Raw genomic sequence first — 27,293 nt, 5'->3', positions numbered from 1 at the left:
TTCCCTCTGAGATGCCTGCTCGCTGCGAGTGCTGAGTCGCTGAGCCGCTCGCTCTCCATGTGACTTCAGTTTCCGTCCGTTCCTTCCGCAAGTGCTAAAATAATCTGATGCCCCAGGGAGAGGAGGCAGCCCAGCCCCGCGCTCGGCTGCTCTCGAGGAGGCCGGAGCCCCGGGAGAGGATGCGCCCGGCGGAGCCGCCTGGGCCTGCGGGAGCCGTGAGTATCTCCTGCGGGGCGGCCCTGCTGGGGTGGGCGAGCTCGGGCGCCGCTGCGTGATCGGAGGTCAGTGCCCGTGGCCCACAGCCCGGGACGCACGGGGAAGTTGCGGCTTGCTGCCTCCAAACGCCACGGCTCTTGTGCTCAGTTTGGGGCCCACGGCTCCGGGTAGGTGGAAAAGCCTCCTTCTGGGAGCGCTCTGAGCTGAAAGAGGCGGTGCGGTGGGGTGAAAGCCGTGGAGGCTTCAGATTCCTCTTTTGAGGGTTTGAGTCCTGGCTCTCTGGGGAGAATGCCTGAGCCTCAGTTTCTTCATCTGTGAAATGGGAACAATAATGCTCCCTCCCTGGGCTGAGTGACTGGCGGTAATGAGACTATTCTGTGGACACTCCGTATGCTGAGTGCTTGGGTCTCCCTTCCTTCCCCACAACGTGGTTTGAGAATCACCATTTCATAGATGAAGGCACTGAGACCCGTTCGCAGCCACACATATTTAGGGCTGTCTTCACGGGTGTGGGTATGTTGGAGGCGTTGGGGATAGAACTTGAACAAGACAGGCAAAGCCCCTTCCCCAAAGTATTTGTCCTTGGGAAATTCTGCAGGGTTCTGTTACTTTGATTCTCAGCTAGTAAAGATGAGAGAGAAACTAACCCTCAGGCGTCTGACCTCTTGTCCAGTGCTCTTCCCAGCCTTGGTGGCCTCTCTGTGTGGGCCAGATTATAGAGGGTTCAGCAGTGTCCCCATGCACTCGGGAACTGACCTAAGTAAGGAGCCCCTGACCAGCTCCTCCGTATCGCCCTCGGAATGGGCTGCTGGCTCACTCTGCCCCAGAGAAAAGGTGGCCACGTGTCCAGCCGTGCCCGGGACTAGACAAAGCTGAGCAGGATGCTAAGAACAGAGCCCCTGGATAGGACTGGTCCTGAGCAGAGCACTTCCAGGGGAACGGAGGGGACTCCACCAGAGGGTTCTTTGCTGATGAGTGCAGCCTCTAGGAGTCTGGAGGGTAGACACGTTCACTACATAGAGCCGGCCTTGCGAGATCGCGTGTGCCCCTTCACCGGCTGGCTGTGCCGGCGGACGGCCCCTGTGGATGCTGACCATTCGCGGGGTTTCATAGCCCTGAGACTTATTTTCCTCACACACCCATAGGTCTGTGCAGGTATGTCTGAAAGTTCCTAGGGGTGATTTAGGGAATCATGGGCCAAGAAAAACAAAACAACCCAAAATAGAACAGAACAAAACCTTGATTCTTGCCTTTAGGTTAAAAAAACAAAACAAAACAAAAAAGTCAGTTTCACAAAGAAGGTGCTTTCATCTAGTGGGTCCCCTCATAGGAACTTCATGAAAACCCGCTTAAACCTGATCCCACATAGTACTCACACCTGTCGTCCAAGAGCGGGAACCTCCCAAACAGGGAGCGGGGCTTCGGCCTGGGGCCTGGGAAAGGAATGCGTTGACCTCTGTCTGTCCCTGGCTTCTGTCTTCATCACAGAAGAGTGATGCCAGTCCCAATTATCATCTTCGCTCTGGCTGCCGTGTGCACCCACGCCACGAAGTGTAAACTAGACTCCTGGACGGACCACTAGATGTGCCTCGCACTGTCTTCAGACCCGCGTTATAACCACATAAGTGAGAGGACAGTAGGCTTTCAACCATGACTGAAAAACATGATCTTTCTGAGGACATGCCGTATGGTCAATGATGCTCAGTGACATGTTTTCATATTAGTGACAGATATTTTTGCCTCTGATAGAACCTCGTTATTATACTCATTTCCCACCCCTCAAACTATTCTTCTCCACATCATTGAACAAATGTTATGGGCTCAGTGTGTGGGGGCTTCTGGGCTAGGCTAGGTGATGTTCTCTGACCGCTCACAAAGGTAAGGAGAGGGGTAAAGGACACTGGTACTTGGATCTTATCAAGCTTCACAAGCAACTGTAAACATGAGTTCAGGGGTCTTTTAGTTGCAAATGACAAAAACGCAACTCAGCCCGGCTTCAGAAAGAAAAAAAAAAGATTTATTGTTCTAAATAACCAAAAAGTCTATGTGGAATAGCTTCAGACATGGCTGGGTCCAGGTGCTCAAACATTGCCGGCTTTGCTTTTTTCTGTTATTAGGCAGGTCCTAAAGCTGGTGGCAAAGATTGTCCCGTTCCTCCATGAATTCAAAGAACTGCAGCTCCAAGCTTAGTTCCCACCAGGCTGGTATCTGGAGCAGGAACTGAAAGCCTCTTTCCCAATAGTTCTAACAACAATCCTTTTGTTGGCTCTGATGGGCTTGTCGTCTGTGATGTATGCATTATAAACCAATCACTGTGGTTGGGGAAATAGAGGCTCTGATGGACCCAGCCTGGTGCTTAGGCCCCTCCTTGGACCCAGGGATTGAGGTCAAACCCACACAAACATGGACTTCTTAAGAAAGGAAGGGCATTGGTGGCATGACAATGTAAATGTACTGAACACTACTGAGCTTTACGCTTAAAAGTGGTTAAGATGGTAAATTTTATGATATGTGTATTTTACAATTAAAAATAATAGTAAGGGCACCTGAGTGGTGCAGTCAGTTAAATGTCCAACTCTTAGTTTTGGCTTGGGTCATGATCTCAGGGTGGTGAAATGGAGCCCTGCATCAGGCTCTGCACCCTTCACAGAGTCTGCTTGGGACTGTCTTTCCCTCTCCCTCTGCCCCCCTCCCTTGCTCGCTTGCGCAAGTCTCTCTCTCAAATAAATAAATAAATCTTTTTTAAAAAATCAAAAAAAGAAAGAAAGAAAGAAAAAGGAAGGGGTGGTTTCCTCAAAGGGGAATTGAGGAGTTGTTACCAGAAGGAGAAATGATTGTGGGTAGGAAAAACCAACTGATATCCAGAGCAAATGCAGTCAGGTGCTGAGACCAAACCACATGTGTCTTCTCACTTCAGTGCATGAGTGATTCCAGACCGAACAAAGGGAATAAAGGAGGAAGTAGAACCCTGTCGTTCTCAGCAGCAAGGTGGGCATGAGGAGCAGGCTAGTACCTGTGATGGCCACGAAGCCCTGGGAGGACACAGGGACACCCCACGTCCAGCCCCAGCCCAGACATCTCTGGGCAGGTGCTAGCTATGTGTCCCAAGAAACTCTCTGCTGTGCCTCCAGGAAAGAAAAGAAATGGGAGCGGATTTCTCCACAGAAGTTAGCACTTGGGCTCTCTTCACCTTGACTCTTGTCAAGAGGACCTACATGTCTGAGGCAGCCCAGCACCCACCGTGCCAGCAGGGGGCTCCTCTTGGGGTACACATCATGTTCTCCAGTAACCTCATGTCACTCTTTTTTAGATGTCAGGCTGGCTACTGGCTCCTCCTGGTCCTCCCTGTTGTTACTCTTCGTCTGGTCCAGCCGTAGTCCCTTGGGTCTCTCCTGCCTTTCCAATGTTTTCTTGAGGGTCCCACCAGACGCCAAGGCTGGGTTCTCCCCCTCAGGTCATTCCATGCTTGGCCCTGGGTCACCTCCTTCAGCTTCAGACACATTAATGGTCTCCCTATTGCTGCCCAGACAGACACCCTGAGACCTCCTCATGGGATTCTCCTGATGGCCTTTCTCTTGTTCTAGGTTCTCGAGCCCTTCCTCTAATCCCTAAACTGAAGTTTCCATTATATTTAGTAATACTGGCTTCTTATTTCCTTCTAAATGCCCAGATTTTTTCTAGGCTTTTTAGCTCCTTTTGCAGAACTGTAAAGCCCTCATCTTTGTCACAGGTACACTCCCTGGCATTCACAGGTTATCTCTTCCCCACAAAAGCCCCCGCGCCCCATGAACACTCAGGGGTGCTATTCAGAACATCAAATACTGCATGGTACAGGCACTGTCCTGTTGGAATGGACATTGTCACTAGAAACAGGGTCCTGGGGCCCTGCTGGGTCAGGTGTTACCTCCTTGGTTGCAGGATCATGGTGGGGGCCTGGCAGTTCCAAGAGAGGGGCCTGGCTCATGGGATATCTATTTCCCGACATATACAAACCTGTGCCCCAGCCAAACATTCACTCAACATGTACCCTTCCCGGGCAGGTGCATATCCAGCACCTCCTACCCGGGCCTGAACGCAGCTCTGGTTTGGGTTTTGCCCTTTCTGAGCCTTGAATTTCCTATCTGTAAAATGGAGATAACGGATTTGAGCCTAGATGTTTGCACACCAATGTTCACGGGAGCATTATTCACGATGGCCAAAAGGTGGAAAACAACCAGAGTGTCCACCAATGGATGAATGGACAAATACAATGTGATCCAAACGTACAAGGGAACATTATTCAGCCATAAACAGGAATGAAGTTCCGATACCTGCTACGTGGAGGGAGCTTGGAAACATTATGCTGAATGAAATAAGCCAGGCACAGAAGGACCGACATATGACACGATTCCCCTTACAGGAGGGACCTAGAATAGGCGAATGTATAGAGAAAGAAAGAACAGTGGCTACTAGGAACTGAGGGCAGGGGGACGGAGAGATACTGTTTAGTGGGCAGAGTGTCGGTTTGGGATGCTGCAAAAGTTCTGGAGAATGATAATGGAGAGATGGCATGGCAATGTGAATGTGTTTAATGCTACTGAGTTGTACACTCAAAAAGGGTTAAAATGGTAGATTCCATGTGTTTTTTACCCCAGTAAAAACTGGAGGTAATAATGCCTAGTCTGTAGAAATGTTGCAGAGTGCTAAGTGAGATCAAAGGTCTGTATGAAACCTTTGCAATCTCAAGTGCTATTATTGCCATTATTATCCAATAGCAGTACGTCATAATCCACCTGTTTTGGCTTTATCCAAGAATTCCCTAAAAACCATTGTTATTGGGGGGGGGAGTGTTTTTGTTTTTGTTTTTGTTTTTAATCACATTACTCCCATTCCTCTGGAATTCAAATAGGGTTTTTTTTTTTTTTTAAGATTTTATTTATTTATTTAACAGAGATAGCCAGCGAGAGAGGGAACACAAGCAGGGGGAGTGGGAGAGGAAGAAGCAGGCTCCTAGTGGAGGAGCCTGATGTGGGGCGTGATCCCAGAACGCTGGGATCACGCCCTGAGCCGAAGGCAGGCGCTTAACCGCTGTGCCACCCAGGCGCCCCTCAAATAGGTTTTGAGAAACACACACACACACACACACAAAATAGCCTTAGAACACATAGCCACCTGGCCAGTACAATTTGAGGGATTTTGAAAAAGACGAAATGATCTCCCCTGCCATCCTGAAACTACACCGTGAAAACTTTATTACTTTCCACCATTACCTATCTAAACACCCATTGCAGAGCAGTGCATTTAAGAGGGTATCAGTCATTCACACTGCAGTGTCAGCTGCATTCTTCCCAATTCTGGCTGAGGACACTGAGGCAGTGATTATCAAATCTTATTTTTTTTTTAACAAGACAAACTTTCCCCAAATACCCTTTGCAATCTCAATTAAATTGAGATTAAATTAATTAAACTGATCCAGAAGATTGAACATGGAGTAACTTTATTTTTAGTTACATCACTTGATACGCATTCTAAAGTATTTAGGGGGAAGTATGCTGATGACTGCAATCTGTTTCTAAATGCATCGAAAACTAAGATGGGTTGAAGGATGGACAGCAGGATAGGTAGATGGATAGTTGTGTGAAAAAAGCAAGTGCAAATGTTAAGAGTAGAATCTAGGTGGTGGGTATACCAGCAATCCCTGTCAAATTATTTTGACTTTGCTGTATGTTTAAAATGTTCATAATAAAATATTGGGGGAAAAGTTAAATTACTAACAACGCCTGGTAACTGCTCATATTCCTTTTCATGAACATAAAAATCAAATAATAAAAAAATCAAAAAGCTTCCATAAGAGCTACAACTTTCTATACTATATTAATATATTATATGAATCATTGCTCAACTGAACTGTTAGGATGTGATGAGAAGATGGCACACGCACTGGGCCTTGTAGGATGAATAGGAGTTTGGCAGCTGGAGAAGACCAGAAAAAGGGCCTTTCCCACAGAGGAACCAGTGTGTGAAAATACATGATTTAGTCATGGATAGCAAATATCTGGGGGTGGCTGGGGCTTGTGGTATTGAGGTTGAGTTTTGCTGGATTCAGACTAGGTTTCAATTGCAGCTCTGACATTCTCTGGCTCTATAGCCTAAACCTTTGTGAGCCTCAATTTACCATGTATGAAATGGAGATAACATTTCCCTGCTAGAATTTTGTGAGTTGGGTACATGTGAAGCACCTGGTACAGCACTTGTCCCAAGGTGAGCACTCAACAGACATCAGCTGTTGCAAATTGCAGCTGAGAGTCTGGGAAGCAAATATATTTCCACTCTGGGCAATAAGCCTCGGTTCTCACCTATAACCCCTTTCCTGCCCATGGTCTCCCAGAGACTCTGGGTGGTCTCTCCTCCTCTGAACATCCCTGGGTCTACACTCCGCAGCTCAAATGGATGGGAGAAGGTGCTGCTGCTCCTCTGTCTTATTTATTTCAACACCAGCTCCCTGTTTGCACGGAGGAACTGTGCCTTCCCTTGAATTCTGACACTACCTTGTCTTACTAATGAAGTCCACACATTTCCTTTATTGACAACGTTTTTCACACACGTTCTCTCATTCAGTCTTGACACAACCCTGTGAGATCAGCAAAGTACCGACAGCGTCATTGTCACCCACGGCCACACTGGAGTGTGAGAGAGAACAAACCTGTGATATTGAAAGGAAATGACAGGTTTGAAACTAATGCATCGCTGGTCGGGTGCCTGTCTACAGAGATAGTGTGGGTCTCTCATAAACAAAGGTGACAACACGTTCCCACCACCAGCCCTGTAAGAGCAAGGTGTTGTCACCCCACTGGGAGCACATTTGCATTTTTTAAAATCTGTGGCCATGGAACAGGACAGCGTGAACTGACCTCCGTTCGTTCTAAAGGGCTGACCCTGACCACATAGGGAAGCCAGCTGACTCCTTTGTAGCCCGGAGGAGACATAGTCTGGCAGGATAGTGTTTAAGCAGCACTCCACACACTGGCTGCCCGGAGCTGTCGTAGGAAGAGCCCAAGAGAAGAAAATCGTGTGGCCTCCCGCCTCCCTCCAGGTGCGGGCAGAACCTCAGCTGCTCCCAGATGAAGACTCTTCTTCTCCCAAGCTCAGGTGGCGTCTGGCTGCTCAGGTGGCGTCTGGCTGCTCAGGTGGCGTCTGGCTGCTCAGGTGGCGTCTGGGTGGGAACCAGACATCTGTATGGTAAACCAGCGCTTGGAGACCGTGGCACCGCGTTCCCTGTGGCATCTTGTCCATATCATCTCATCTCTCTGACCCAAGTGTCCTCACCTCCAAAATACCAGTGGGCAGTCCCTTCAGAAGTGCTACAGTTCTCCTGAAAGAAATGGTCAGTTACTAGATTTGAATGACCGTGCACGTGCCAGAAGAGTCACGTGCCACAGGTGTGTCCTTTCTCAGATAAATTCTTGGAGCCGCATGTCCAAGGAGCACGCCAACAAATTCAAATGGGACAACTCCTCGCTTACTTGTGCAGGCCGAGAGTGGGGTCCAAGTCCTAGAAGCAAAAGGAAAGTATTCACACACCCAGCTGCTCACAAAGCCCTGAGCTCCCACCTTGGGTGCGGTTGAGCACAGGCAAGTCGATAAGCTGCCAAGGATGACGCTGTAAATATGACAAAGACTATTTTTTGAACTTTCTTTGAAAACTTGCCTTACAACGCAGGCATTATGATTCCTGTTTTCCCGGGGAGGAAATCGAGGCCCGGAAGCTGGATGATGTACTCAAGGTCAAGCCAGGCTTTGAACCTGTTCCATCTGTCCCCCTAGCCTGGGCTGATCCTTTACCCTTACAGCCACCTTTCCAGAAGCTGGACTGAGAACATGAAGCCCCAAAATCTAAATCCTCTGGACCCTGAAAAGAAAAATAATGGCTATAAAACAACTTACTTTAGGGATTAGTCAATGCAATTTTTTCTTCCATTAACTCCAAATATGATCATTTTAAGCACACTCACAATAATTTCAGTTCTAAGTACCTATAAGAAATTCTCTATTTTAGTGATATTTATTAGACTCTGATTATAGCATATACTTTAATTAATAATAGATTAATTCCATTCTTTTAAAACTTGTCTTTATTTTTTATTTATTTTTTAAAGATTTTGTTTATTTATTTGACAGAGAGAGGGACAGCCAGTGAGAGAGGGAACACAAGCAGGGGGAGGGGGAGAGGAAGAAGCAGGCTTCCAGCAGAAGAGCCTGACGTGGGGCTTGATCCCAGAACTCCGGGATCACTCCCTGAGCCAAAGGCAGTCGCTTAATGACTGAGCCACCCAGGCGCCCCAAAACTTGTCTTTTTCAAAAAAATATTTTATTTATTTGAGAAAGAGAGAGCATGAGCCTGGGGGAAGGGTGTGGGGGGGGAGAGTTAGCAGGAGAAGCAGCAGACTCCCCTCTGAGCAGGGAGGCAGATATGGGGCTCTATTCCAGGACCCTGGGATCATGACCTCAGCCAAAGGCAGACATGTAACCGACTGAGCCACCCAGGTGCCCTAAAACTGGTCTTAATATAGTAATTGAAATTGATTGTTGGAAAATTAGAAAACACAAAGAAGCAAAAATACAGATATGGAAAAAAGCAGATATCAGGTGCAATTCTCCCCACTGCTGAGATTCAAATGTGTACCTTTTCAACTATTTTCCATACAGATGCAGATGAACGCATATTCCTTTAGCAAACTTGGGATTGTACTCTACATTCTATTTTGTGTCTTCCTTTCTTAATATTTTATCATGAACATCTTTGCATGTCGCTAAATATATTGCCACTGAAGTATTTTTAACTGCAGCACAGTATTCCCATCATATGGTTGTATCATAACATATTTAGCCAATTCTTTCATTGTTGGACTTGTAGATGGTTTCCACTTTTAAAAAATAGTATTACTAATATTGCACTGAATATCTCTGTAAAAATATTTTTACATACATTCTAATTCCTCCCGATAAACACCTAGGAGTGGGATTCTTGAATCAAAAGTAATCCACATTTTCAAGGTCTTTGATAAATTTTGTAAAATTGTCCTTAATAAAAAGTGCCAACTTTCTCTCCCATCTTCAGGGTATAGGACAGTTCTGGGGGCAAAGGGTCCTCAAAAGCCATTGTGTTGCCTATGTTTTAACAAGCTCATTATTAACAGAGAAAGCCAGAGAAGCAAATTATGAGGTCTGAAGTCACACATCAAAATTCTAAATGCCATGTTACCCCAATCCTCAGTATGCGAGTTCTTTTTATTTATTTTTATTTTAAAAATTTTAAAATTTATTTGTTTGAGATAGAGAGAGAGCACAAGTAGGGAGGAGCGGCAGAGGGAGAGGGAGAAGCAGACTCCCCACTGAGCAGGGAAGCTGTGGTTGATCCCAAGACCCCGAGATCATGACCTGAGCTGAAGGCAGACACTCAATTGACCGAGCCACCCAGGCGCCCCTGCAAGTTCTTTTTAGACATATTTGCCATCTGAACATTGATTCTTTACAAAATATAGGAATGTACTAATTCAACCGGAGATTACAACTGGTCCTTTTTTTTTTTTTTTTTTTAAGATTTAATTTATCTATTTGAGAGAGAGAGTGAGCCAGAGAGAGAACACTAGTCAGGGATGGAGGGGCAGAGGCAGAGGGAGAAGCAGACTCTGCACTGAGCAGGGAGCCTGATGTGGGGCTCGATCCCAGGACCCTGAGATCATGACCTGAGCTGAAGGCAAATGCTTAACCGACTGAGCCACCCAGCCACCCCTACAACTGGTTCTTTACTTTTGTAACTATTCTTCATTTTCTTTCACGTAAAATACCAAAATCAAATTTAAAAAATCTTTGGAATTAATAGTACACATTTTGGACATTTATCTAAAGAAGATGTAGAAATAAGTCAGTAAACACATGTAAATGCTCAACATTGTTAGCCATTGGGGAAATGGAAATCAAAATCCCAAAGAGCTAGCACTTCACACCTGCTAGGGTGGCTGGAATAAGAACGAAAGGCAATAACCAGTGTTGATGAGGATGAGGAGAAATTGGAACCCTCCTACACTGCCGGTGAGAATGTAAACTGGTGCAGAAACTGGAAAGCAGTCCGGCAGTTCTTCAGAATCCAACAGAATGACGGTACGTCCCGGCAATTTCATTCCCAGGGTATATACTCAAGAGAATTGAAAATACGGCCACACAGAAACTTGAACATGAATGTTCATAGATGCATTATGCTTAATAGCTGTAAGGTGGTAACAATCCAAATGACTAATGAATTCATAAATAAATGTGGTAAATTTGGCCAGACAATGGAATATCACGCAGCCATAAAAGGAAGGAAACACTGACTGATTCATGCTACCACATGGATGAACTTCGAAAGCATTATGCTAAGTGAAAGGAGCCAGACACAAAAAGCCACATATTGTATGATTCAATACACAGAAGATGTCCAGAATAAGCAAATCCATAGAAATGGAAAGGAGGTTAGTGGTTGCTGAGGGATGGGGGAAGTGACTACTAATGGGTATAGGGCCTCATTTTGGGGCGATGCAGATGTTCTGGAATTAGTCAGTGGTGATGGCTGCACAACTTTGTGAGTATACTAAAAACCACTGAATTGTACACTTTAAAAGGGTGAATTATATGGTATGTGAATTATGTCTTGATTTTTAAAGTATACCTTGTAGCTTATTTGTAGGAAAAGAGCACAAAGTCTCTAAATCTTTTTAGAAATTTTTCTTAGATTTCATAGCTAGTTAGATTTCATAGCTGGGTGTGTGAATACCCTTAGATTTCATAGTTAGTTATAAACTCACTATTCGAAAATGTTGAATAGTTTTATCTTGACTCTTTATCTGTCTATCTATCTGTCTATCTATCTATCTATCTATCTATCATCATCTATCTATCTTTTGGGCCTCGATACGAAGGACTTGGGCCCCCCTCATCTTCAATTTAAAGTTTGAGCCAAAATGTTACTCTTGCTTTTCTTTTTTTCCCTTTCCTCTCTCCCTCCCTTTCTTCTTTCCTTTTCCAGACTACATTTTAAGCAATAAATATATCTTGCTAAACCATTTGCTTGGTGTCAGTACAATTTCTCCAAGCAAAAATCTTGCAAATCAAGTTAGTTTTATGTGCAGATTCTCATAAAACAGAGATGATGTCTACAATTATCTAACATGATGATTTGTCAGTACCCAAAATAAGTCAATTTTCCTGTTACAAGAATCTAATTAGTTTTACAGTACATTTTTAATTTTTTTTATTTTAATTTTATTTTTTTTAGGGAGGGAGCAGAGGGGTGGAGTGGTGGGCAGGGCAGAGAGAATCTTAAGCAGGCTCCACGCCCAGCACAGAGCCCCACGCAGGGCTCGATCTCAAGAGTTGAACACTTAACCGACTGAGCCACCCAGACACCCCTAAAACTGTGCTTTTAGGTGTTAATTTTTTGTAACTTTTAATTTTGAAACCATTTTGAACTTACAGAAAAATTGCAAAAATAACTAAAAGAATTCCCACAAATTCTTCACCTCCATTCACCAGTTGTTAACATTTCGTCATGTTTGTTTTCTCTCTTTCTCTTTTAATTTATTTAAAAAATATATATGGGGGTGCCTGGCTGACTCAGTCAGTAGAGCACACGACCCTTAATCTAAAGGTCATGAGTTCAAGCCCCACATTGGGCGTGGAGCCTACTTAAAATACACACACACACACGTTTTTGTGCTTTTTTTGTGAATGATTTGAGAATAATGTTGCAGATATGCCCTTTACCTCGAAATAATTCAGTGTATATTTTCTAAGAACAAGGTTAGCCTCTTACATAAATGTAGTACAATGATCAAAATCTGGACATTTAACATTAATATAATACTGTTTTTTGTTGTTGTTGTCATTTTTAAGCAGGCTCCATGCCAGGTGTGGAGCCCAATGCGGGCCTTGAGCTCATGACCCCTGAGATCAAGACCTGAGTTAAGATCAAGAGTCAGACACTTAACTGACTAAGCCACCCAGGCACCGCTATATAATACTGTTATTTCATCCATGGTTTATATTCAGATTTTGCCGAGTACCCCAGTAAGGCCCTGCAGTAACTTGACCATTTGATTAAGGAGGTGTCTGCCAGGTTCTCCACCATAAAACTGCTATTTTCACCTTTGCAAAATTAATAAGTAATCTGTAGGGAGATACTTTAAGACTAGATTAATATCTTGTTTCCCCCCAAATTTTTGCTCTTTAGTTTTCCCGTCCCTTGACATTCTTGCCTATGGGATGCACTTTGAAAACTACATTGCTAGATTCAGATTTCAGTCACTTTCTCTAATTTTCAGGTGGCATCATAAAACCCGCATGCACCTTGTTGTCCAATTTTGTCCTTTGTGCTTAAACTTATTAAAGAGCAAATCTTATTTTAGTTAGCTCCTTTTTGTTGGCAAGATGCAACAGCTGGGCCAGCGCTTGGGGGTTGGGGGGTAGGGATGCTCTCATGAGCAAACATGGAACTTAGAAATGGACCTGACCCTGCAGCGAACCATCAGGAACCCCAAAGGCAGCCTCAGAGGACATTCTTGCCACCCAGCCTGCAGGGCCCACCCTCTTGTCATTCTTCCTATTCCACCTTCTCTGATCTCTGCCCTCTGTTGACTGTTTTCATTCTCTTCTCTTCATATGCCTTGTCATCTAACTCATAGCTTCTGCTTTCTCACAGCAAGATCCCTCAAAAATTCAATTGTACCTTCTCTCTATACCTCTTAGCTCCAATTTCCACTGCTCCTTACCTAATTTGGGGCACTTGAGTGGCTCAGTGAGTTAAGCGCCCAACTCTTGATCTCAGCTTGGGTCTTGATCTCAGGGTCATGACTTCAAGCCCTGCAGTGGGCTCCACACTGGGCATGGAGCCTACTTAAAAAAAATTACCTAATTCTCTCCCTTGTCTCTGCATCAGGATCACTCAGTGGGTGCTGGCTGCACGTAAGGGTTGACCTCCTCTGGTCAGGTGCTCCCCCAAGATTCTCTGAGCTTGCTGGAGGCAGAGGTAGAGGTGGAAGTGATGGGGAGGTCATGTGTTTTCCTGAGGGCTGCCTCTCAGAGGGACTGCAAGTGTAGCAGACAGAGCTATCGACTGACCTGGACAGTGGAAGTTATGTTAGTACGTCAGGTCAGAGCACATGATCTAACACTCTGGTGCTCCTTCCAGATAGGAGAGAAGCTGCCTGAAAACTCTAGTTTATTATTTTTTTTATTTTATTTATTTTTTTTTAAAGATTTTATTTATTTATTTGACAGAGAGAGACAGCCAGTGAGAGAGGGAACACAAGCAGGGGGAGTGGGAGAGGAAGAAGCAGGCTCATAGTGGAGGAGCCTGATGTGGGGCTCGATCCCGGAACGCCGGGATCACGCCCTGAGCCAAAGGCAGACGCTTAACCGCTGTGCCACCCAGGCGCCCCTGAAAACTCTAGTTTAAATGTCAAATGCTAGAATCTTCAGGATATCTTTAAGGTTTATGTGTATATGCATTTTTAACAAATGTTTACTGAGCACCCTTCTGAGGAGAATATTTGAAAAATATTATGTTCTGAGAAATACTGGGACAACAAATTACCATGATTACCCCTCTTCTTTTAGGAACTCCAACATTTATCTCATGTTCCCTGTTTATTTTTATTTTGAAAAATTTCAAATTTACAGAGAAGTTAAAAGAAAGTATCATGCCAAATGTATCTTTTGGTAATATTTTGCTTTAATTCTCTCTCTCTCAGGCCATGTGAAAGTAGGTTACATAAATTGTAGACATTGTGAAACTTCACCCCTAAGTACTTCAGCATGCATTTCCCAAGAACAAAGGCACTTTCCTACATAGTCAAAAAATCATTTTCATACCTAAGAAAATTAGCAATAATCTGATAATATTATTTGTACGTAATACCATCTGAAAATACATCTTTCGGTATACATGTAAATGTACCCCAGTTGTCTCAAATTTTTCTCTTAAAGATTTTTAAAAATCCCAAAATCCACTCGAGGTGCATGCATTACACTTGGTTATTACACTCCTTCGCTTGTCATCAGACCTCCCTCTCTTCCCCTCCACTGCCTTTCTTTGTGTTTCAAGACTTTGACTTCTTTGAAGAGCCCAAGCCAGTTGTCTTGTAGGACAATGTACAGCCTGGATCCGTCTGATTGTTTCCTCATGACTGCGTCCAGGGCAAACATTCTAGGCAAGGGTACTGCAGAGATGGGGCTCTGTGTTTCCCAAGGCGCCCCACCTGGGAGCTCGGAGTGTCAGGTGGTCTCACTATGGGAGATGCTAAGTTTGAACATTTGGTGAGGGCTAAAGTCACTCTAATTTTTTGCTACGGATCAAAGAGACCAAAGCTGTTTGCCCGAGGCTTTCAAATACTTCTTGGTAGTAGGAATTATTTGAAGTGGTCACAGACTGGGGTTTCTGTTCTTTATTATCTGTTCTCTGTGGTGTGTGACCAGCTGCCCTTCCCTTTTTCCCAGGATCCCAGGTGGGATTTGCTCTTTTATTTTTAAACAAAGGAACCATGAGAGACTATGGCCTCCGGGAAGCAAACTGAGGGTGTCAGAGGGGAGGGGGGTAGAGGGATGGGCTAGCCTGGTGATGGGTATTAAGGAGGGCATGTATTGCATGGAGCACTGGATGTTATATGCAAACAATGAATCATGGAACACTACATCAAAAACTAATGATGTACTGTATGGTGACTAACATAACATAATAAAAAAAAATTTTTTTTAAACAGAAACAAAGGCAGATCCCTTTCTGTGGGGACCTCTAGCTAGCACCCGTGCCTTTCATGTTCACGGGTGTCAGCCTCACACATTCACACCCAGCACTTGTGCATTCTCTGCTTCTAGAGATTTCTTCCCCTGAGACCAGTCTCTACATATTTGTTTGTTTTTATGTTTTATTTATTTATTTATCAGAGAGAGAGGGGGAGAGAGAGAGAGAGCACAAGAAGGGGGAGCAGCAGGCAGAGGGAGAAGCAGGCTCCCCCTGAGAAGGGAGACCAATGCTCCAATGCTGGGACTCGATCCCAGGACCGTGGCATCATGACCTGAGCCGAAGGCAGACGTTTAACCAACTGAGCCACCCAGGTGTCCCTATGAATATTTGTTTCTGACACCAGTACCTCTGAGTTACCATCTTTCTCCAAAGACCCCCTTTGTTTAAAGCTTTTTCTGCTTCTCTTGATTATTTTGAGGAGAAAATTCTCCATTACATGCTAATGTATGTATAACACTCTTAACACTTACTGATGACGCCTTTAGCAAAGAGGGCGCAGTCCCTGCTCTGTAGTAGCAGTGGTGAGAGGGGGTGGGGAGGTGAGAGTGTGGGAGTGAGGTGATATTCAGGGTGCCCCTGGATATTAGAAATCCAGCCTCCTTTCCTGAAAATGAATCAAAGCCTTCCCACACAGCAAAACCAAAACTCAAGTCAAAGTTATTCCTTAGTATTCCCAAACTTTTAGTAGGAGGAGATCTTTTTATGGACAAAAATACCTGTAAATTGGCCTTTTTTATGTGTGGTTGTGTTTTACTACCTGCTGATTAAGACATTATCATGACAGAAAACTATTTGGAATTAATCACCCTTAAAAAAGAAAAGTTTTATTTTATTGATACAGGAAAATGTACATGCATTTGGGGAAAATAAGTAGCGTGCATATATGTTTAAGCGTTAGACGATCTAACAAAACTAGGGATGCCGCCTCACCCTGAACAATTTTGATTTTTGTGACGACAGGCACATGGAAATGTCAGGACTTCAAGAAGCAGAGACCAGTCAAAAGATTTCACTAACCCTCTCTTCCCTGTCCATTGCAAAAGCAAGCAACGCCCACATGTCCCCTCACTGCAGCCAGTCCTTGGCCTGCATGTTGCCTTCTTCTTCCATTCAAGCGGTCCTGAGCCCAGACCTGAGGTGGGCACGGGGATGGATACGGAAAGTGCCCCCCCCCCAAAGCGTACAGCCAAGCTGCTGCCGGCAGGATCGGGACACCCTGTCCAAAAAGAGTAAATGCTCCCGTCCCGTTCAGCCCACAGGACCATCCTCTTGGTCTTCTTTCACCTTACTCAGCTCAGTGAAGCAGGAGCTTCTCCGTACTATTTTGTGGAAATAGAAAAAGCAAACAAGCATACCTTCTAAAACAAAGAGGAATTTTTACAGCTGATATGCATCTTCTTCCTCACCGTTAGTGTTCTCTTGTTCTAGAATACAGTCTTGATTCGTGTTGTTTTTTGAAATGAATCTGTTTTCACCACTTATTTATTATAACTAGGTATGAACAGAGAAAAACCAGACAAAAAGCTATATTGTATTTCTGCCTAAAAAGGAACGCTGTATAGGGGTGCCTGGCTGGCTCTGTCGGTAGAACACGCGACTCTTGATCTTGGGGTCAAAAGTTCGAGCCCCACATTGGGTATAGAGATTACTTAAAATAAATACATAAGTTTTTAAAAAGGTACACTGTTATAGACCGGGGATTGCTATGGGTGGAATCACAGGTTTCCATGATAGCCAATTAGAAAACTTCGTCCCAAGACTAATGATTGCGCAGGGGGTGCTGTAAAGCATTGGAGGTCCTAATATTTCAAGGACTTCTTAGAGAAGAACCAGAAAGGACATTTTGTGATGACTGAACACAAACAGAATAGTTAGAAGGTAAAAAAGAAATATAAATGCCATGCTAAGAGGACTTCTTCACTCTAACAGAAGGTAGGATTTAGAGTCTTCATATTTCCAGGTGAGCTGTGGTACAGACATGGTACAGTACTTATGTCCTGCTAGCACCTGGGTCACTAGAGCCTTGTCTTTCAAAGCTTTGCATTAATCAGAAGCTCACAGTCTCTGGTGTTGGCCATGATCATGAAAACCATGACTGGATAAAATAGAGAGAGACCTTATAGAAACTGTTAACTGAATAAAAGAATATAGAACTGTAGACTCTGTGTAAAAGAGAAGAGGACTTACCATTTTTTGCCTCCACACTTACAAGGAACTCTTCAATTTTGTTATCTGGTTTAAGAAGAAGAAACAAGCGGAGTCTCTTAATGCCATCTGCTTCTCGTGTCAGGACCTCGGCTTTTATATAGGGGACTTTCCCAGTGGTCACCCAGACCGGGAGGAGACGTGATACTTATTCAAAGCCTACTTGGGTTGATTCGCAGTTCCTTGGGGCTACAGTTCCTCTGTGGTTCCCGCAAGTGCTTCACAGTCCGTGAAATGGGAACCATGGTTCCAGACCCTTTTAATTATAGTGAGGGGAGGTTCTAGGTTACCTCATTTAAATTATAAATGTCATACTGCCGTGTGTGCCCTCCATTACAATGACTTTCCTTTTGCTTCTCTTTCTCTACCAAAAATGTAGTTAAGATGATTTGGCTGTATTGGGGCGCCTGGGTGGCGCAGTCGTTAAGCGTTTGCCTTCGGCTCAGGGCGTGATCCTGGCGTTCTGGGATCAAGCCCCACGTCAGGCTCCTCCGCTATGAGCCTGCTTCTTCCTCTCCCACTCCCCCTGCTTGTGTTCCCTCTCTCGCTGGCTGTCTCTCTGTCACATAAATAAATAAAATCTTAAAAAAAAAAAAAAGATGATTTGGCTTTATAAATGGATGTATTTTCCAGAAGATGTCAGAGAGATTGGAGTGAAGTGGGACAGTTATTATTTGCCACAAGCTTAGATGCTCTCTTGCGGCTAGAGACTCTGTGGAGTGGTCCTCACCCAACTGAGGTTGATTATGGGTGGAGGGGAAGCAGCTGTATGAACAGTAGAGGGTTCATGGGATTTCCGGTGAGATTTGGCACCCAAACTCATCTTGTACTCTTTGCAATGCCATGGCTCTGAGGAATCCTTCTAGACACTCCTGGAATAGTGTTCCTCAACCTGAATGGTTATTATTTTGAAAGCCTTTTATTCTTCTCGGGGTCATTATGTATCATTTTGTTTAGGGCTGATCCAAAGCCATTCTCACTTACATCATTGTATCTGTCAGGGTCCAACCAGGAAACAGAAACACTGAGATTATTTTTTAAAGAGGAAATTTAATGCAGGAAATTGGCTGCACATGATGGAAGAGGCTAAGAAGGTAACCGGCAAGGAGACCGTCAACCCACAAGTCAGCAATTTCAGGAGACTGTGATCTTCCCTAGGTAGGGGAAGGATAGAGGCAGGAGGATGTTGCTAGAGTCTCGGAGTCACCAGTAAAAGCTCAAGGACTTCTCTGTCCAAGGCAGAGAGAGAGGGAAAGGAATACCCTGGATTCACTCCTCCTTCTGCTGTCTAACCTCTCCTAGTGCCTCCCATTGACCGAACCAGCTGGAAGCCAGCTGACACCCAAAGCTTGGGAAACAGCCTTCAGAGGTCAGCTCCCTGTGGTACAGACATCTATTTGAGGACAACCAGCTCTCAACCAGCATAGTCATCCGTTAGTGGGATTAACCTTGTTCTGGAATTTATTAACATAGAATTTTTAATGCAACTTTCCTGCATACTTTCACACATTCAGTTGGTATAATGATATATTTATTCTTCCATCCAAATTTTTCATTCTTTTCCCTTCTTTGTGTAACTGCTAAATTACCTTGGAGATTATACATAACAACCACTCAACCAGCTCAATGGTGTTTGAGACTCATAAATAATAATTATGTTATTAAGTACCCTCAAAGTTAATGAAGCACTTTCACATATACTGCTTGATCTCATAAAAACTCTGAATAGTTATTATTATCCCCATTTTTAGAAGGATTATCTGAGTCTTAGAGACTTTATATGAATGGCTCAAGGACAAAGAACAAATACTGGAGCCAGAATTCAAACCCTGATCTGTCTGGTTCTAAATCCCATAATTTTCCCATGCTGCCTCATGAGAGGAGTCACCCAGAAGGAACAGCAATAATCTTTCTTTCCTGGTTGGCTGAGTTTAGGAGGAAGGAGAAAATATATTTTAGATTTGCAAAAGTTTTCTCGTTGACCCAGAAATTAAAATTATACTCTGGGCATGACATCAGGCCTATCTAGCATTCCAGTCTAAAGAGTTACAGTCTTCTTGAAAAAATTCGTAATCTTGCCCTATACACATCTAGATTTGGCATTTTGGTATATATTGAAATGGCTGTTCTGGAAGGGTCATTGTCACAGCAGCATGTACCTCCCATGCCTGACAGAGGGGGTGAGGGAGGAAGAGAGGGGGCAAGTCCATGGTTCCCATTTCCCTGTCTGTCTTCAATACAATATAGGATGTCCAGTGAAACTTGAATATCAGATCAACAATGAATTTCTTTAGTATAAGTATGATGCAAATATTGCATGGGACATAGCTGCACTAAAAAGTTATTTGTTGTTTATCTTATATTCAAACGGCATCCTGTAATTTGCTAAGTCTGGCAACCTCATCTCAAGGTGGGCAGTGATCCCAAGGTTGTTTCCTGTCTCTGAGTGTGTGTGTGTGTGTGTGTGTGTGTGTGCGCGTGTGTGCACACGCGCTGATCATCCAGAGCCCATATGGCTCTGCTTTTGCCATCTGTGCCCCTGTACATGCCCTGCACAGGCGCAGAAGCGGAAGGAGGGCCAGGAGGGGGATTCCCAGTGTCCAGCAAAGACTGATTAATTCTGAGTTAGAGGTTCCCTCTGTGGTAAGGAGAGCTGACCTGACCTCAAGTGAAGGCTAAAGTTGATGTACCTGGTTTCACTTTGCTTTTCTGCTAGTCTGTTTTCACTGGTGAGTATTCAGATCTGACTGGGAAGTTAAAGTTAACCTCAGAAATGTATAAACTCATTCAAAGAAAGAGAAGAGGAAGGGGCCCAAGATGGCCTGGATGTGTGAGGCAGAAAGGTCCTTGGGTCCCCTGGAATAGGTGAGGAGGTTCATATCAGTGCTGGCGCTGCTAGCTTAGGAGAAGACTAGGGAGCAGACCCCGTGGTCCCTCTCGGGGCGGGGGGATGTCGGGGAGAGGATGGAGCAGGTGAAATGCTGGGACCAGGCACTTGCCTCTGATTGTGAGGAACACAGAGCTGAGAGGCGAATGCCACTGGGCCACCCGCCCTCCCAACAGGAGGCCAGTCAATTCGACAGCACCTTCAGGAAGAGAAATTATGCTGATTACTCATCCTGTAGCTTAGGGAGGGGAGCTTGGGGTTGCTCTCAGCCCTGCTCCTAAGTTGATCTGGAGTCTTGAATAAGCCCTTATTATCTCTGGACCTTTGAATGTTCTCCTGTAAAACTGTGATAGCAGAGAATATACCAGATTTCCATTATGTTTTCTCTTAGCTCTAAAATTCTGTTGGTATATGTATAGTTTTAAGCCTTCTCATAGTTCCTGTTCTGTGTTCACTGGCCAGGTAAGAGGGCTGGAGACCACACTTCATCAATAATCCTTATTATATCTGGAGATGACTTTTCATTTGCCCCTCAGTTTGTTCTCTTATCCAGGCAAAATATCAAAGTCCTTTTTTTTTCAAAGGGCTATATTCAAAAGAGTTAACCAATGAGATCTACCCTCCTAAAAGCCTCATGTCAACACAATAATTAGTAACTCTATGGGACCAGAAGCTACAATTAATATTTCAATCCCAGTTCACCATTCTTTCATTCATTCATTTGTTCAGAAAATATTTATGGAGCTCAGGCAATTGCATCAGGCAGGTTTGAGCTTTGGGAGGAAAACTTCGACAGACCTACAAAACATGGCAAACTCCAGGTGACCTGAGACCTGGTTCCTCAAGTCCCTTGCCTCTCTCTTCTGTTGGTGGGCTCTTACAAGTTTCAGTGTTCAGCCACCTGGCCATCAGATGGGAGAAGCAAAACAAAAATAAGATCTTGTCTACAGTGGCAGTGAAAGGTTAAAAGTGTTGGCTAACCTGAGGTATTTGAAGAATCTGTGGGTTTCCACCTCCTTACAGCTGTGGGCCTCCAAGACCAGACATAGCTGGGAACCGGCTCCTTCTACCAAGAGTGCAAAGCAGCCCTCGGGGATGTCCTTCTCTTATCCGCTTTTTCCTTGCCCTCTGTCCACAGTGCTGCACTTGAAATGGAGTTACTGCCCCTCTGGCTTTGCCTGGGTTTTCACTTCTTGACGTTGGAATGGAGAAATCGAAGTGGAATGGCCACAGCAGCTTCCCAAGCGGGCTGCGAGTTGGTAAGTTTTCCCGGGAACTCTGAGCTGTCGGTCGCTTCTGTCCTGACAAGGATTGGTCCATCTGCAAAACTGGTGGATTGTCCAGCCAAGAGGGCAGGGAATGAGGGAGTCGGAATCACTGTGCAGCTGCCTGCACGCTGCCGTGTGCAAGCTGCTGCTTAACCAAAGGTTAGGATGGCACCTGGGGAAGGCCGGGCAGTCCCTGCCCCATCTTTTTCATACCTGTTGAAGACGGGAAGCCCCAGAGACCGAGGTCGGTCACCCGGAACAAGAACACCTGGTTATGAATCTGGATGATCGAGCTCCACTCACGGAATCAGAATCCCTGAGCAGGGCAGCGTAAGGCTGGAGAAGCCCTGACTCAGAGCTTGTGTGTGAGCCAGCAGCAAATGCTTGAACCGCTGTGCAGCACGGCAACGTCCTTGGTCACGTTCAGGCTCAAGAGGATCCAGGGAGTGGATAGCTGAGTTTTTACAGTTTACCCTCTCCAGGGCTTTCGGCCTATATGTGGAACCAGACTTGGCTCGTAACAACTGAGCACATTTCTGGAAAGTTTCTCCCTTGCCTATAAGTCTGTGATAGCAAAAGTCTGCTTGGGAAACATACATTTAATACACATTCCTTGGGTCCTATTATATACCAGGCACTGGGAAGAAAAATTGAATGTCGGGGTAATACCTACATTCAATGCTGATAAATCTCAAAAACCCAGCTGGTCATGGTTCTTAACCACTTCTAGTAACCTCTAACCACTATGCTGTAATATACTCCAGTATGGAGTGGGGGGTATGAGCCAGAACAGGTTTAAACCCCAGCTTACTGGCTGGTGACATTGGTGGGGGGGGCACTTTGTGTCTCCGTTTCCTCCTATGTAAGATACGGAATAGTGGCACCAGCCAGAAATACCATAACACTGCATTTTATGATGATTAAAAAAGCTTTCAGAACAGTGCCTTGTATGTAGTAAGAGCTACGTGTTTTATCTAGTTTTACTATTGTTATTCTCTGCTACAACTTCAGACTTCCACTAGTCCCTTAGAGCGGTAATCGAAGATTAACTTCACAATTGCTAATTCAGGAGGGAATCAGGCATAGAACACAGAGGGAGTAAAGTGTGAGTCCTTTGGTGGCCTTCCAGGGTTCAGGCTAGACCCCCGCCTGACCCTCTCCAGCCTGGTGGGCAGGGGAAGGGGTGGGCTGCCAGGGGGCTCAGAGAGTGGATTCCCTGTGGCTCCTTAAAGACTGAGAGGTTGCGAGTCCCGCTATCTCCAGTGCTCCTCCTTGCCTAAGCCATGTGTTATCATGAAGTGGACTTGGTGAGCTTTTCTTGGGCTCTGACAGCCACGTGGTCCTTTTGCAGCCCTTCAGTGGGGCTGCGGGGAATTGCAGAGGTGGGACCCCAGAGCTGCAGCAGTGGTGCTGAAACAGGTCCTACTGCTTGAAGAAAGCCCCTAACCACAACACTCTCCACAGAGTCTCTGTGAGCGGGAGACCAACATTTACTCAGATAAAGAAATACATTATTTCTGCATGGGGAGATTGAGTTCTGTGAAGATGTCAGTTATCCTCCCCCAATTAACCCATAATTGGAATGCAATCCCAGTAAAAATTCCAGAGACTTTCGAGGGGAGGGGAAGTGTGAAAGGAACTTGACAAATTCATTCTGATGTTCCTCTGGAAATCAGAAACAACTCCAAGGCTCAACAATAGATTAATTAATCAGATCATGCTAATCATCATAGCTAACATTTATCAAGCACTTACGTGCTAGGTTTTGTATTATTTTACATGAACAATTACATTGAATCCTCAAGAAAAAAAAAGCCCCTATGAGAAAATTGTAAGTATAATTTCCATTTTATTGGTGGAATAATGAAGGTCCCAACTGGTTAGGTAACAGCCCAAAGTCACCCATTTGTTGAAAAGCAGAACCCAAATGGACTGACGCTAGACCTCTTGCTCTTTAACACTGTGCTATTCACGCACTGAACTAATATGGAGTTGTTTTACAGAATGTGGTCAAATTTATTTTTCTTGCCACAGCAATACGTCTGCACATATTATTGAGGTGGTTAAAGTAGATCACTGGACAGTTTGCAGAGTGTGGTCTCGTTAAAAAAAAATGTTTTTTTTTCCCTGCAATCCCTGGCCTTGTCCTATTGACCAATCCTTGAAAAGGAAGGCCATTATTCTTCTATCTTATCCCTTAAAACTCTTTTTCCTGGACACCTGACCTCTGCTGACAGACTGTTGTTTCCAATCTCGTAAGACACTGGGCCGCACTAAAGCGTCCTGAGGCTTGCGTGATTTCTGCATAGGACAGGGTCAGCCCATCCGTCCTGCTTCCTCATGCTGCACAGTCGTGGTGGAAGGGCCCTGAATTGGGCATTAGGAGCTCCGGGCTCCTGTGCTTGCAATGCTGTTAGCTCTTCTCTTCTCTCCAGACCCCATTTCTCTGTACCATTCAGGGTGGTGATGAGCTCTAAAGTCCTCTTAAGCTGTAATATTGATCAATCCTTGTAGAGGATGTAGAGAGGCATCCCAGGCAAAATTCTGTGGGGTGAGACGAAGAAGCCACAGCATCTCAGGTTTCTGGCGTTGACCCTGTTAGACGCACAGGTGTTATGGTAACAGCAATAAGGACACGACAGTGGCCGTTTGTGTGAATGGTGTTCACTGCATCAGGCTCTGTGCGGCCTCCGGTCTAATCCCACCGCAGGCCTCTGAGGTAGGCACTGTTTCTCCATCTCCAAGTTTCAGAGGAAAGAACAGATTAGGCTAAGTAATTTGCCCATGGTCACATAGGAAATAAATGGCAGAGGTGGGATTTAAACCCGGGTACAGCCTTGGTCCTCAATCCCTCGCGCCGTTGAAACCACACTGTGAGCACGGCTGTCACTGCTCAGAAGCCAAAGGACAGGGGCTCAGATCTTCTCTGACACGCGGTGTGTTGTAAGTGGGACCTGGGACTCAGCTCCCAGCGGACTGTTTCACCCTGAAGGTAAAGAATAAAGAAAAGTTCCCTTTTGTTCTACATTTTCCTATGCTTTTTTTTTTTTTTTTTTTTTTTTTGAAGTGTGATCTCTAGAGCCACTCCCAGCAGTTGCACGAGTAGCCCGGTGTCTGTGCATAAACGTCCGCCCCGGAGCCTCCTCCCCGCTGACCGGTGTGTTTTTGGACCTAGGTTGATGGAGTAGCCGACTGCCGGGGGCAGAACCTGGAGTCGGTGCCCGGCGACCTCCCGCCCCACTCCCGGACGCTCCTGCTGGACGCCAACCCGCTGAGCACCCTGTGGAACCACTCCCTCCAGCGCTACCCTCTCCTGGAGAGCCTCAGCCTGCGCGGCTGCCGCCTGCAGCGCGTCGGCCGCGGCGCCTTCCGAGGCCAGGCCGGGCTGCGCAGCCTGGCGCTGCCCGACAACGCCCTGTCCGAGCGCTACAGGGAGACGGCGGCCGCCTTCCGCGGCCTGCGGGCCCTGCGGCGGCTGGACCTGGCGGGCAACTCCCTGACGGAAGACATGGCGGCCCTCCTGCTCTGGAACCTGTCCTCGCTGGAGTCTGTGTCGCTGGCGAGGAACACCATCATGAGGCTCGACGACTCGGTCTTCGCGGGCCTGGGGCGCCTGCGGGAGCTGGATCTGCAGAGAAACTACATCTTCGAGATTGAGGGGGGCGCTTTCGATGGCTTGACGGAGCTGAGACACCTCAACCTGGCCTATAATAACCTGCCCTGCATCGTGGACTTCAGCCTCACGCAGCTGCGCTTCCTCAACGTCAGCTACAACGCGCTGGAGTGGTTCCTGGCGGCCGGGGGAGAGGCGGCCTTCGAGCTGGAGACGCTGGACCTGTCGCACAACCAGCTGCTGTTCTTCCCGCTCCTGCCCCAGTGCCGCAAGCTGCGCACGCTCCTGCTGCGGGACAACAACATGGGCTTCTACCGGGACCTGTACAACGCCTCCTCGCCGCGGGACATGGTGGCCCAGTTCCTCCTCGTGGACGGCAACGTGACCAACGTCACCACCGTCAACCTCTGGGAGGAGTTCGCCTCCAGCGACCTGGCCGACCTGCGCTTCCTGGATATGAGCCAGAACCAGTTCCAGTACCTGCCCGACGGCTTCCTGAAGAAAATGCCCTCCCTCTCCCACCTGAACCTCAACCAGAATTGCCTGGTGACGCTCCACCTCCGAGAGCACGAGCCCCCGGGGGCGCTCACGGAGCTGGACCTGAGCCAGAACCAGCTGTCCGAGCTGCGCTTGGCCCCGGGCCTCCCGGGCTGCCTCCGCAGCCTCCGCTCGTTCAACCTGAGCTCCAACCGGCTCCCGGGCGTCCCCGCCGGCCTCTTCGCTGGTGCCAGGAACATCACTACAGTCGACATGAGCCGCAATCCCATCTCCCTCTGCCCCCAGCCGGCCGGCTTGGAGCGCCTGGGCGCCCCGAGCTGTGTGGATTTCCGGAACGTGGCCTCGCTGAGGAGCCTGTCGCTGGAGGGCTGCGGCCTGGGGGCCTTACACGACTGCTCGTTCCAGGGGACCGCGCTCACCCACTTAGACCTGTCCGGCAACTGGGGGGTTCTGAACGGGACGGTCGCCCCTCTCCGGGGCACGGCCCGCACCTTACAGGTCCTGTCTCTCAGGAACGTGGGCCTCAGCTCGGGCTCCGCGGAGCTGGACTTCTCCGGGTTTGGGCGTCTGCGGGCGCTGGACCTGTCAGGGAACTCTCTGACGAGCCTCCCGCGGGTCGGGGGCAGCCCGGCCCTGCGGAGCCTGGATCTCCGCAGAAACTCCCTCACAGCCCTGCCCCGGACGGCCGTGTCCGAGCGGCTCGCCAGAGGTCTGCGGACCATCTACCTCAGTCAGAACCCTTATGACTGCTGTGGGGTGGAGGGCTGGGGCTCCCTGCGGCGCCTGCACGCCGTCGCCGACTGGGCCATGGTCACGTGCAACCTCTCCTCCAAGGTCGTCCGCCTGGCCGAGCTGCCCGGGGGCGTGCCTCAGGACTGCAAATGGGAGCGCGTGGACATGGGCCTGCTGTACCTCGTGCTCGTTCTCCCCAGCTGCCTCACGCTGCTGGTGGCCTGCACCGTCATCTTCCTCACTTTCAGGAAGCCTCTGCTTCAGGTCATCAAGAGCCGCTGCCACTGGTCTTCCATATACTGACGGGGCATGGGGGGGCGCTTTCCCCGCCAGACCCCCAGATCTGCTGCGGAGGGCCCAGCTGGTGACTGGAGGTTTAAGTTAACGGTTAAAATGTTTCCCTCCCCAGTTGTCCCCAAGCTCTTCCTCCATCATGGTGAGCCATCCTCATCATCCCAGTAAAATATTTATTAAGTGATGTTCTGTGACAATAAACACATGTCTCTTAAATATTTTTTAAATCGAACTCGGCTTGTGTTCTCTCTTTCTTTAATGCTTGTCGGTAATTTCACTCAGATTACTCTCCAGCGTCCTCCCCCGGGTGACATCCGCGGAGGTGACTAGAGAGGGTGGCAGTTCAGAGCTCCCTGTCGGCAAAAACAGCTCCAAGAGCTTGCCCTGTGGATGGGAGAGTCCGTGGCCTGGGGGTTCACCACGGACAGGAATTCCCGAGCTGGGGGTCTGAGATAAGGGTTCTCACCTGCTGTCGTGGCAGCCGGACTGGGCCTGAGTGCCCTGGGTTCACGCGTGCAGTCTCCGCAGTCTCTGCCGCCAAACACGGCCCTTCCATGGAAAAGTTAAGAGCGATAACCGGGCCCTGAGTTTATTCATGTAACAAACCGAACACCAGGCACAGTCCTGGTTCTGATAGAAAGGAAAGAGGAATGTAGAAAGGAGTGGCTTCTGCTGACTTGTAGGCTACCCCTACTCTTCGCAAAAACCACAAACGACTCAGCAGAGGCTGAGCATCTGCGCTCAGGACATTCCTGGTTTCCT

The 27,293-nt window shown here is 46.8% G+C and overlaps 1 protein-coding gene across 3 annotated transcripts; it reads left to right on the top strand.

Moving 5' to 3' along the window:
- The first annotated feature begins 93 nt into the window (after positions 1-93).
- Positions 94-26,763, top strand: NRROS (negative regulator of reactive oxygen species). Of its 3 annotated transcripts, none has more exons than XM_026495831.4 (3): positions 94-215; positions 21,265-21,385; positions 24,570-26,763. In XM_026495831.4, exons 2-3 carry the CDS (start codon positions 21,278-21,280, stop codon positions 26,538-26,540), a joined length of 2,079 nt encoding a protein of 692 aa, XP_026351616.2. In that variant the 5' UTR covers positions 94-215; positions 21,265-21,277; the 3' UTR covers positions 26,541-26,763. The 3 variants fall into 3 exon arrangements, with proteins under 3 accessions (XP_026351616.2, XP_057162681.1, XP_048071080.1); XM_057306698.1 differs by having other exon boundaries at positions 94-383; XM_048215123.2 differs by lacking the exon at positions 94-215 and having other exon boundaries at positions 18,176-21,385.
- Positions 26,764-27,293: the final 530 nt, after the last annotated feature.

Source organism: Ursus arctos, unplaced genomic scaffold (assembly GCF_023065955.2).
Source record: "Ursus arctos isolate Adak ecotype North America unplaced genomic scaffold, UrsArc2.0 scaffold_4, whole genome shotgun sequence".
In the NCBI taxonomy this organism is placed as follows: Eukaryota; Metazoa; Chordata; class Mammalia; order Carnivora; family Ursidae; genus Ursus; species Ursus arctos.
Note: the sequence above shows the minus strand (reverse complement) of the source record. Positions and strands in the feature narration are given on the sequence as shown.

Bases quoted from the DNA above. Each gene is read 5' to 3' on its own strand.
- NRROS (XM_026495831.4), top strand. From the start codon at position 21,278: ATGGAGTTACTGCCCCTCTGGCTTTGCCTGGGTTTTCACTTCTTGACG. The intron at 21,386-24,569 runs GTAAGTTTTCCC...TTTTGGACCTAG, and splicing joins CCCAAGCGGGCTGCGAGTTG to GTTGATGGAGTAGCCGACTG.